This window comes from Scatophagus argus, chromosome 13 (genome assembly GCF_020382885.2).
Source record: "Scatophagus argus isolate fScaArg1 chromosome 13, fScaArg1.pri, whole genome shotgun sequence".
Lineage (NCBI taxonomy): Eukaryota > Metazoa > Chordata > Actinopteri > Scatophagidae > Scatophagus > Scatophagus argus.
The window spans coordinates 20,148,377-20,161,147 of record NC_058505.1 but is presented as its reverse complement, the minus strand read 5'-3'; the positions used below and the strand labels follow the sequence as shown (position 1 = coordinate 20,161,147).

Genomic DNA, 12,771 nt, shown 5'->3' with positions numbered 1-12,771 from the left:
GATCTGAGCTGGCAAAGGTTATCTGTTCTTTTTACACTCTGAGTTCAGCCTGCACTGCAACAAAGTTTGTTTCAAAGCTGATTTCACTCTCAACCCCTGTAGCTAATATGTTATGAAACTGTGGTGTAAACTTTTTTCAGTCATTAAAATTCAGTTTCATGTTGTCAGAATAATCAAAGTTTTTTCTCTAGGTAAAAGCAATTTGCACGGACTCCAAGAGGTCTTTCTGTTTTCTTTTTCAGTATTCAACCATTCAAGGCTTTGCGGGGAAATGCATTTTTGAATTATCAGGTGCTTCGGTTTCCTCTTATTTTGACCTTATTTGAGAGTCTCACTTCTGCATACTGCAAGTGTGCTGAATTTCGCATTTTCAGCGACTGCACTTTGAAATAAGCCACGTTATTCCAAATACACACAAAGCTGACACTTAGCAATTACTTATTTCAGTCAAATTTCCATTAAAGTTGAAGCATGAAAGCGCAGTTCATCCACCTACACACCTGCTGTCATCTCATAAAAGTCAACAGATCTGTCCTGATGTGAACATGTATTGCTTAGTTATGCTATGCTTCTAGCTGTTAAGACAAAAAAAAGGATTTATACAAGGTAAAACCAGGAGAAAGAGGAGGTAATAGGATTTATTTTTTCTGTGTTCTTTGAGTGGATTTTCAGCAAAATTGTTCCTCTTTGCAATTAATGATGAACAGAGCAGGTAAAAGCCTGCCGGTGGATTTTGGATAAATTACGATTCACTGTGTCAAGGCAATTGAGTGTTGACCGTGCAGGTAAATAAAATGAACCAAAGAACTGACTTATGTGCTATGAAAAGGTGTTAAAGGAGTTCAAATTCAATAGTCAGAGCCAATTCGTGCCCAAATCAAACAGGCTTTTTACAACTCATGATGATTGCCCAGTATGTTAACCTTCATGTAATATAAGTGCGCACACACCTACAGACGAGCATACACCGGTGTGTAACCCGGTCCAGATGGAATACAGTTGAGACAGTATGCATAAATACACTTTTCCCTCTGGGACTTTAAAGGAACTTGGCATTTGCAATGCTTTAGTGCGTCTGTGGGCTGCAGTGCATATGCTGTGCTTTTAATCCAGCATGCCATCTTTAAACAAATGTCCTTGCAAGCTCTCTCGTCTCTCCCTAGCATGTGAGGAACGATGCGTCTTGAAAAAGACTGTTTGTGTGCATACCTTGAGAGCAAGCAGAACTATTTGTTATAGGTGCAGCATGGAGCAATATATCCCAAAGGGACAGTTTTATGGGAACATTAATGTTTGCGTCTCTGCCTTGATGGGTGGTTGTTTGTGGACCTGGAAACACAAGTCTGCATATAAGTAAGTAAATAAGTAAGCAGTGCATTTGCATGCTGTATATTAAAACAAAGGCATTTTCCAGCGCTGCTTGAATGCACATGCATCTGGATATGTATTGTAAGCAGGTATGTAGAGTACCTTGATAGCAGAAGTGGCGATCTGGAGGTGGTGCAGTCGCCTTAGGGTGCTCTCTCGATCTGTGAAGTAGGATGCGGCCAGCTGATGTAGCAGCTCCAGAGACACCACTGAGCTGTTGCTGTTACCCTCTGACTTCTTATTCAGCTTCTGCTTATCCAGGAAAATTGTCAGAGACTCCTCTCCTGTAATCAATCAATAAATCAAATTTGTTTAAGTCACCTAAACTGTACTTTCTTTAATTACTGTGGCTCCGTGTGATTAATTTTCTACTAATATTTTTATAAAAATATACAGTTTATCACAAGATCAAATATTTAAATAAAAGGCCAGTCACTCCTGACATGGCATCTCCCAACCCCTGAATTATCAAACATGCACTGCTCACTTGGTTTAATTTCCAAGCAATAATTGATAAATTGATAATTAAACACAAATCATTAATCATTTTAAGCTAGTTGTTAGAGACATTACTATCAGCCCATAAACTAGCAGTAGCAAATTAATGCAAATTAAATATTGCTTGCCACAATCCCACATCCACTAACATTTTTAGAAACAGTTGTGCTCTTATTGTACCTTAACTTGCTGTCAGTTAGCTTGAACTGATTAAAGATTAAATATACAGCATCGCCAATACCAACGTATTACTGACTGATTCTTTAGATTTTTATACATTTTACATAAGTATTTTATTTTTACATCATCTCAACTCAGCTCAGGTTTGTGCAAAAATTATACTTCACCGCTCAAAGTAACCATGGTCTGCGAGACAGCCATTAAATGCAAGAAAGAAAGAGATGAAAACAGTGGAACAAAAAGAAAAGAGAGAGAGAGAGAGAGAGAGCGATCGGGAATGGGTGCACAGTCTAATCAGTATGCAGACTGGCTCGGCCCATTTAGCTGAAGCTGTTAATTACATATAGAGTCGAACTATCAGTCTGCCGCTGCATTCATCTCTGCTCTGTCTCCCACGCTGATGCTCCAGTGGATATATCCACTGATAAGTGGAACCAAAGTTAGGTGTCTGTGGATCAAAACACACGACTAAAATATGAGAGAGACTGTTCAAAGTGTGTGCAAAGAAAACAGGATTTGCCAATGTGTGCATTTGTGGTGGCCAACGTGGCCTGCTTTGCAAGATATATGGCAATGTCGGTTTCAAATGATAGTGTTTTGTCATAATTTAAAGCCCATTACATGCCTTATAAGTGAGTAAGTGTCCCCTACTATTTCATGCTTTCACTGCAGATGACAGAGTTTGACTGGTCTGAGTATCCTGGTCGTGTGAATCTTCCCCTGACTCTGATGAAATAGATCCTTAGTTGCTGAAATGTTTATGCTCACCATCAATTTTCCACAGGTCTCTTCATAAAAAAAAGTGCAGACTTTAAAAACGTACTCATATATCTGGGCTGCGACTGTATGTGATGACCAGGACGAACAGTCTATCAATATCATGGGGCCGTTGCTCTGAACATAACACTGGCCTGAGTGTGGTTTTGTGAGGTGCGCACGATCAATACTGCTCGCAACTCTACTTTGTGAGTTACTTCTCTCTTCTGAGATCGAGGTTAAAAAGGAAAACCAAGAAAGAAAGAAAGAAACACATAAAGAAATGGGTCGATTTTATTTGTTGTTTGTCATTTGTAGTCTGCTTTGCAAGGCTCTCGCAGCAGTATGCAATGTTCATCAGAAGGAAGGATAACTGGAAAATTACTGAGGAAAACAACCTCGGTTGAATGCTACACGGGCAAGGTGTGGTATTGTTGTCGTGTCTGCTTTTCACTTGATTTAAACTTGAACACAGCAGCAATTGCACTACACTATAACTATAACAGGCCAGAACTGTATGTTGCTATGAATTCCTCTGAGACCTGAGATGAGTAGCTCCTCTATTTTTGGCGTGCCCCCACACTTCAACAACCCGAGAATAAAGGCGAGTGTGTCACCAGCAGTCCTTCCTTACCTCCCAGGGTGGCAGAAACTAGGAAGTGGGTCCCGTACTTCTTGATGAGGTTTTCGTTGATTTGCTGCAGGGTTGGCCGTCGCCCCAGTAACCGCAGGTTGCGTAGGAACTCTGGCGCTAAGGGCAGCGGAGCTTTGAGAAAATCTCTCTTCTCTGTTGCCAGGCTGTTCACCTTCCAGTGGCTGAACTCCCTGAAATTATGAATACATTAAAAGGTGAGTATCAGTTTTGGGGCTAAGTTACAAATGCACATAGTAATGGTTATTTTCTTTTATGGTTGTTTACTCTTTTACGTTCTTGAAAGTGATAAACTAAGATGTGACTTTTCCACTGTTCTTCCAGTCTATCAGCCATATGCTATTAACAGTGAAGTGTCACAGCCTTAGCTGTCTTTGTAATTGGTTAACTGTTAACTGTTAACTGTGGGACTCTAATTAAGCACTCAAAATGAGATTTGATTGCTTCTAGATGCAGGTTGTATAATTGGTCCAAATATTAAGAAACTTTTGAATTGGTCACTGCCATGGAACATGTTTATCAGATTCTTGTTGTGACAAAGATTTATCACCTCGCTCTGCCATGACCCTCAGCTCTACAGAGAATTTTTATTCCGGGTCATTGTCTTTGGTGTAACCGCCTGCGACTTAACGGTTTCGACAGGCTGGAATAAGAAGGCCACTGAAATGCTGATCAATAATATGTGCAAAAACAAAGCAAAAATCTTTAAAAGCAATCTTTAAAAACAGGTTCCATTTCTTTTAACGTAGCTCAGTAATTTCCTACAAAGACAGCAGGGCACTGCAGTTTATAACTGAAGTAGTCAAACTTATTTCAGTTACACATTCGGTGCTCCAGTCAACAGTCAACTGAATTTATGGCAGCAACCCAGTGGTTCAGATTCAGATTAATGATAAAACAAATAATACTCTTGTGTCTGTGTTCTTGAAGGTACATGCCACTCAGTGCAACACTGAGGTTAGCTCATATGTTTAGCAGTTTTTGGACGACAGTGGAGCTTTTCAGCACAGACGGAATAGAAATATCAGGCTTTGATAGACACACGATGCTTTGAAATGGGGTCAGTTTTTGTGCAGTGTGGGAGAAATTTTGGTCACCAACAATAATTGGTCCGTGTTGTGCCTCAGCTGCTCAACACAGTTTAATGTTGTCTTTGTTTATTTGATGGGATTTGTTGACAGTTTATTTAGAGAATGCATGTCACCTGACTGTTCCTTTTCACTGTGTGATACTTTGGAACTGAGTGACATTTAAATTAGCAGTCTTCTAGTGTCCCAGGCAAATGTTGAGTGTTAGCAAAGACCTTATTTCAATTCAACTGGTCAACAGAACACAATGACAGAGAGAAAGAGATGAGTCTGGAAAATTCATCCATTTCAAGTAGCTCATAATTATTTCATCACTTTCGTCCTGCCACAGCGGAACCCCAAGGTATGTGAAGATTATGCAAATATCACAAGTCCAGATCCACCTCGCATGCATACATTTTCCGGCAAAACAAGAGGCGTTGACTATTAGCCCATTATGTATGTGTTCTCTCTGAACAAAATACCAGCAGGAGCATGCTGTTTTTATGCGCACTCACACACACACACACACTTTGAGGGACACAGAGGGAGGTACATATACTGTATCACTGTCTCAGTTTCCCACTGGCTGCTCTTACAATGCCTTCTTGCAGTCAATAGTTTAGTATTACCAACAACACAATACTGTAATTATGCTGTTGACAGCATTGTGACTACACTACAATAGACCAATTCCCTTAGTAATACACAATACATGTGCATTGGGTCATTCAAATGGTATGGTGAAGCAATGGACTGTAATTAGTTTGTAGTTGCTGTATTGCATATTAGTCTTCAAAGGAAAGCTCAGATTTGTAACCATTCAGTATAAACCATGACAAAGCTTCCCTCAGAAAGAATGGGCCCAGGAGCATATGGTCAGACTAGTGCTGCATTAGGAGGTTCATTCTCACATAATGCACCAATTAGTGTCTGTAGCCTGGCCACAGTCACAATGCAATTTGTACAAGTTATCATTAACTCTGGACACTCTGGGTTCTTTTATGAAAGCAGGGCAACTTGGGGACTTGGGGAGTGTGAGAGCAGTTTGGAGCTGCAAGTGAAATATGTTTTTTTTTTTTTTTTAAAAAAAAAAAAAAAGATAAATAGACTGAAAACATGAGAGGAGGGGGGAAATATCACTTTTGCTTTCTCAGCTCCTGTGTGTTCCTATCTGTGCTCCTGTGCAGTGAGTAGCCAACCATGTGTAGGAGGGAGTACTCAGATTCATGATTAGGGTAAATACCACAATAAGCCCACAAGTATTATTATTAATAAGTATTATACAAACTAATAAGTCCTGTACTCAAAATTTCAGTGAAGTAAAAGTACAGAAATACTAACAGCAAATTATATGTTCAGTAACTACAGTAAATGTATGTGGTACACTATGATAACAGGACTGAGGGAAATAGCAGAATTAATGGGGATGGTTCTCAGTTGGCGTTTGTGATGTTTATTTTTACCCATCATTTACATTATTATCATAAGCTAACTTATAAATTAGTGTTGCCTGAATAAGTCATTATAACATTATTCCATGTATTAAGACCAGTTATTGTGAGAAGGCTCAGACCATATGTTTTCAGTTTTAATATTACTGTTACTTCTGTGTTCTAACAGGATTACAATTCCAATCCTTAATTTTTACAGGTTCTGCAAAAATGTATTATGAAATCCAGTAATAAAACAACCCCACACACACAAAGCCAATGGCATTTTTTTGAATGACTGAGATATAGTGCCGCTTAAACATTGTGAAAACAAATATATTACATATTTTGCATTATGAACAAAGGTCTTATTGAACTGTACTGTATATCATCATGCATCCAGGACAGACCTCGTCATATTTAAAATAGAACTATCTGTCCAAGCTCTCAGTCATTGTATTTATTCAATGTATGCAGTCAGACTGACCCAGTCTTTGGCAACCCGTTAAGGTTCTTCAAAGCAGCTCATAACAATAGCTATGTTTAAACTTTTGTTAGTATGGACACGTTAAATATGGTTGGATCAGTTAGATTCTCCTCAGTTCAGTCATTCTGTTCACTTTATGGAGACCACCAAAGGTACATTTGAAGTTGCCATAAAGTCTGAATGTGTCTATTCCTTCATAATACATACTGTGTTTCTACAGTCTGTTTAGGCAAGGGTTCAACATATTATCCAAGATGTGCATATTACTGTGTGAAGCTCAAAATTATGTGAACATTTACCAAAATACTTCACAAATTAAAATGACTAAGTCTTTGCAATATAATAAAACACTTATTTTACAGTATTATGCTTCCTCTTTTACATGTTACATCATTATCTTAATGTTTTTAGTTTCTCCTTGTTTGGTGGTTTAATATGACACACACAGGAGGTAGATGTCACCATCTTATGAAAACCTTCTAAACACCCACTTCACTTTTCTTCCACCTGAATGTGCATCTTATTCTAATAAGGCTTGATAAGTCCATCATGTCTCACTTTTCACTGTATGTAGCAGTGGGTCTTTGTTCCGTGCTGCTAAATCTTTCAACCCTGCTTCATGATGATTGCTGCAAACACACACCTGCTTGTTTCTCAGCCTGCCTGGATTCATGTTACACAAGTTGGACACAATAGCATAGAAAATTATTACTAATAACTACAAATTACTACTTACTGCTGTATTTTAAAATATAATGCAGTGGCTCTGAAAGAAATATCACCTTCATGAAGCTCATACTGTATATTATACATCTTGTCAGGGGTTTTATGGACTTGTTGCCCTGGACTGCATTATTCTGAAAGGGAATTATAGCAGCCTAAATATCACCATTTGAAAATTAAATGGTTAATCCAGTGTTAGTGTTGCATTCATAAAGTAGTAAGAAGCAAAAAGAAAGAAAAGGTAGGGATGTAAGAAAAGATCAACACACTTGAAAATCTCTATATTTTCGTTTGTGATGCTTTATCTATTCTGTAAACACTGTGCTGATTTTTAATTAATTGTTTTCTTGATAGGGGCGGCACGGTGGTGCAGTGGTTAGCACTGTCGCTTCATAGCAAGAGGGTTCCAGGTTCGAATCCCGGTCTGGGCCCTTCTATGTGGAGTTTGCATGTTCTCCCTGTGCCTGTGTGGGTTTTCTCCGGGTACTCCGGCTTCCTCCCACAATACCAAAAACATGCACATTAGGTTAATTGACTACTCTACATTGCCCCTAGGTGTGAGTGTGAGAGTGTGTGGTTGTCTGTCTTTGTGTGTTGGCCCTGCGATTGACTGGCGACCAGTCCAGGGTGTACCCCGCCTCCCGCCCGTAGTCAGCCTGGATAGGCTCCAGCTCCCCCGCGACCCTGACGGATAAGCGGTATAGAAAAGTGCTAACCACTGCACCACCGTGCTGTCCAAACTCTATATTAAAAAAGTTTAAATATAGTTTAAAGGTCTAAAAGGTAAACAGACTAAACAATAAAAGAATAGTAGCTCAGAGAATTGTAGTTGCACCAATTGAAGAATGAATGTGAGAGAGAATAAACATACTTTGTATCTTATGGTAAACAAACATTACAGTAAACATAGTGCAGTACAAATGTCTTAATCCTCTCTAACTAGTCATGAAATTGCACAGCATCGGCCTACTTTGCATAATAACAGCCGATTGTGGTGATCATCTTGAATCAAAAGCAAAGCACTGCACCAAAACAATCATCTTTAACACCTACTCCAACTGTTGTTCAGAGACTCAAGTGATTATAGAACCACCAATATTCAACATTTTACTAAATAATAGTCCTACTTATCTTCCAGAACGCTCCAGAAATCAATGCCAGATCTGAGGCACTGCGTGAATGTGGTTTTGGTCTGTACAAAACACAAAGTAAGCAACATGAAGAACAACCAAGAAAAAAGTAAAATATATTCTTACATATAGGGTTTTATAACTCTGAGTGAAACAAAACAGCCAAAGTCATTTCAGCTACAATGCTTAGGACAGATATAGCTATTCTAATTCCAGCAGCGGTTGCATGACAAATATCCCAAACCAAAAGGTCAATCTCATTTGAATGTGGCAAACTATGACAATTAGTCTGCAGCTATCACATGCATCAGCAGGCATTAGTTTTAGCTTAGTATTTAGCAAGTCCAGGCGAGTCACAGGACGGCAGCCAGTAGTTGCACGCTGATTAGCTGGAGCTGATTTAGACTGATGTGTTTTCTGAGCTGCTCCACAGTGACTGAGCATGGGGAAGGAGAGCCGACGCCGACGGGCGGAAAAGCAAAGAAGAGTAGTGCATCATTTACTTTTCTCCCCGCTTCGCTCTCTAAGAGTTAACGGTGAGACTGTTGGCTGACTATTTGGCTAATGATGATAGATGGTGTTAATTAAAAGGTTTTAGCACAGCGCTGATTGCACCTGCAGCTCCAGTGCTTGGTTTCGCTGAAGCAGAGCATTTTTCTTCCTTTCTTTAATGGGAGAAAAAAAAAAAAAGAAAGAAAAGGAAACTGTGCCTATGCAGAAATTTCGTTTGGATGTTCCCTGTGGCAGCATGTTGGAAAACAACACCTGGATGTTATTAGCTGTCAGATAGAGAGAGAGCAATGGACAGCTCTCAGGGTGAAGGTACTTGGCAAACATTTCATATGAGTGCAGCTGTGAGGGGAGGGAATCCTCCTCTCAGGCCATGAAAAAGTAGGTGAAAATGATTTACTGTATGATGAAGTGATATGAAAAGGTGGTATGTCCTGTACCTTGAAACTATGTAAGATTTGGTCTCGTTTTTTTAAACATACTGTAAACTGCACAGATTTGATCTTATCTTGTACCAACAGGTGAAGTTCTACAGGATTCCTCAATATTTTTGTAATTTAAAAATATTCAAAGGTCAGACGTGAAATCATACGTGCATATCCTTACTGTATTGTATTGTGTTAGTCCTGAGCACTTTTTAAAACATTTTTCATCATTTTTCAAAATGGTTTGTTCCTGCTTAAAACTAAAACATCCTGGTGATTAACTGCAGTTTACCATTTTGAAAAAGTTGCTATTTTTGGCCCAAATAAATTGGGTCATCACAAGCAGAGAAATCATTAAAGTTACTATACCTGTCAGGGATGTCCTTTGTGCTTATACATCTCAAACTGCAGTAATATTCAACATTTTTGGGCACAACAATAACAAATCATCTTGTTTTTAGTTTATCAAACTTGGATATACATACTGTGCAACATTAGCAGTCATGTTTGTGTTCACTTGATGAATAGCCATTCTATTTTTTTAGCTCTGATTTTAGTCTTTACCATGTGCTGTGACAAATACCTGGCTCCTTTTGTTGCTAAAGCCGAGGAGAGCTGCACATTCAGGTCATTCAAGTCATTTTGCAGGTTTGTCACACCCCTGTCACATGTCACTTCATAAATTGTTCAAAAATATCAATTATAACCCCAATGAATATTAGTAATTAAAAAGATAAGGTGCTAAAGGCTGTGCATAACACTGACATCACATTACATGACACCTGTCATGAACATGAAGGAGTATTTATGAATGATTATGATACTGACGTCACTCGAGTGTCATTCAGTCAATTAAGTCACTTTAATGCAAAAATGACAATGTCTTTGTCATGGCAATACACAAGACAACATAATCTGTCATAAGCATGTCATAGCAGCCCTAATTATCAACATGACATCATGTATCTTCCTTGACCTCACCTGAAGCGGTATAATTTGGACTTGTTAGTAAGATGTCATTAAATGTTATTAGGCTAGTCTGATGACATGAAATAAATGCTATGGTGATTTGGGGAGTTTTACTTATTACTAAAGTAAGCAAACTGTGGCTGAGTGCCATTAACTAGTTAGCTGTGGTGAACAAACACCTAACTGGCAGGCTGTGGACACTTAATTATCCATCAACCCTCTGAACATCCAGCAAGTCATCCTTGTTAATGTGGAGGTAGGGACAAAGCAGTGACTACAACCTTTTACTAGCAACTCTCATCAGATTTAAATGCATGTCTTAGGCAGTGTGACTGATGAAGCCTCAGTGTTTAGTAAGTGAATTGCTGAGTTAATTTATTATTATTACTGTTATTATTATTAGAAAACATCTATGGTCCATTGTTGTTATGTTTTTAGGTGGGTGGAGTGTAAATGAAGTGGAGAGTTCCAGTGAAAACATTCTGAGAGACAGGCAGAGACAAAGAGGTGGTGAGGAAAAGACAAAAAAGAGAGTGCAAGTTCAGTTCACTGCGTGCACTTGTGCACTCTACCCCACAGCACGCCACAAGCCTATTTGTTCTGAGCTTTGAGTCATGATGAGAGGTTTGTGCTGTTGAAAGTGAACAGAGCAGAAACTTTATAATGAGCAGTTTCACCTGCACCAGGAACAGTCTCACCTATTAATAAGAAGTGACCCACATGCTGTTTTGGACTACTTTGGAGTTGGTGGTTAGTGGAGTACACAACCTTGAAGTTTCTCCAGGAAAATTGCGCTTCACTGCTCACAACCAATCCTCCATGGAAATGAGCCTTGATCCATGAGAAGGAGAGGTGATATGTTCTAACCAATTGATTCAAAGTGTTTTTATTATGCTCGGGGGAACATGGTTACTGCAGCAGAAAGGATAAAAAGATACAGAAGTGAACAGGAAGTAATTACAATCACAGACATACTCTTGTAAAGACAGCAATGTTTTTGTCCCCTTCATTTTTAACCTAAGCCCACATAACCGGTGATGCTTGCTTTTGTTTCTTCATTCAGATTTGACTCCTTTGATGCAGTGTTTATCTAAGTGATGTGAGTCTGTTAACCAACCACAGACTGTCTTAATAATGCTGACTTTGGAAGGAACGGAGACCTAGACCACCCATCATATATCCCTACTCAACTGAAATGACTCCAAAATCGAAATAATTAGACTCACTGTCTGATTAGCAATTGATCTAGCTAGCTCTGCAAGCAGCAACTGCCATCAACACAGGAAAAAGGTATGGTTATACTGTATTTATTAGTCTGTAATGGAGACATGAAAGCAAATGGTACCAGACTGCCAACTACGCTGGCTCACCAGTCACCTTCCATTTTCCCAGGAGATTCTGTGGAATGGTGGCACAGACTATTTCACAGTGAAGGTGAGGTTTAGAGGGAACCAGTACAAATGCAGATAGCAAAAAACATATGTACTTTGGCTTTAACAAATTTCAAAAGTCTGCTAATTAATATAAGCACTAGGTGGAAATAAATGCCTGCCTGGAAAATTCTATAAAAATCTCAAACTGTACATGGTATTTGGAAATGGTCAGTAAAAAAGCAGTTGATATATAATTTGCAATTACGAAGGTAGAAGTTACAGACACTTGGTTGTCATTTATGGCAAGAGAAGTGAGGTTGACTTTGTTAGTACAGATGAAATATGCCAACACTTAAATCTGTTTAAAAATATATAAAAAAAATATAAAAAAATATATAATATAAAATATAAAATATAAAATATATAAATATATAAAATATAAATATATCACTGGGTTCTAACCCATTATCTTAGTGTTAAGAGTAGTGTTAATGAGTATATCATTATTTATGTCTGACTCTTTAAGCTCTAACATGAAAACATTTGGTATCTTAACATGAGGACTGACACAGCCATCACTATTAGGAGTTTCACTTTGGAGCTAACATGTCTGTGAATATAGGCCCTGAACCTCCTAGATTTCCCATATCATTTTATCAAACTATCTTGTCAAACACTCAACAAAAGGTTATTACTCCCAAATGGTCTAAATAAATGAAGTTCTACTGCTCTGTTTTACTTTTTCAGCCTATGAGCTGAATCACAAAGTCCATTCTCTTGTCCTGGGATCTGAGTTCATTAAAACTTTCTCCAATCTTTTGGGAACCCACTAGAAATAGTTCCTCCACCCAGCCTGCAGGGTGAAAGTCAGTGTATGATTTTTTAATGATGTCTGAGTTGCTCCCACCAGAGTCGTTACACGTCTCTTGAAAGGATTTAAACAGGAAGCTGGCTACAAGGGACCCTCTGATCGGTGATCACATTCCCACCGCTAAAGGCAGCTATGACATGAAGGGAAAGCTAAGGACGATTTGTGGACAAAATTCGATGTCACCTCAACAGATTTATGACGGATCGAATGGCATTTTTAAGAAAGCATAGCAAAGTTTGTTGCGTAAGTTTAATGTATGCAGAAGCCCCAGTTTGGAGTTTATATTATGGAGGGGGAAGTCAAACCAATTTAATGTTTGGTAATGTTAA

The 12,771-nt window shown here is 38.7% G+C and overlaps 1 protein-coding gene across 1 annotated transcript in view; it reads right to left on the bottom strand.

The window, feature by feature from the left end:
• Nucleotides 1–12,771, bottom strand: part of brinp2 (bone morphogenetic protein/retinoic acid inducible neural-specific 2) — a 187,233-nt gene that overhangs the window by 69,849 nt on the left and 104,613 nt on the right. The window contains exons 3-4 of the mRNA XM_046407889.1: nt 3,437–3,627; nt 1,471–1,652 (exon numbers count right to left, since the gene is read on the bottom strand). Coding sequence (XP_046263845.1) covers nt 1,471–1,652; nt 3,437–3,627 — 373 coding nt within the window. The remainder of the gene's footprint in view (nt 1–1,470; nt 1,653–3,436; nt 3,628–12,771) is intronic.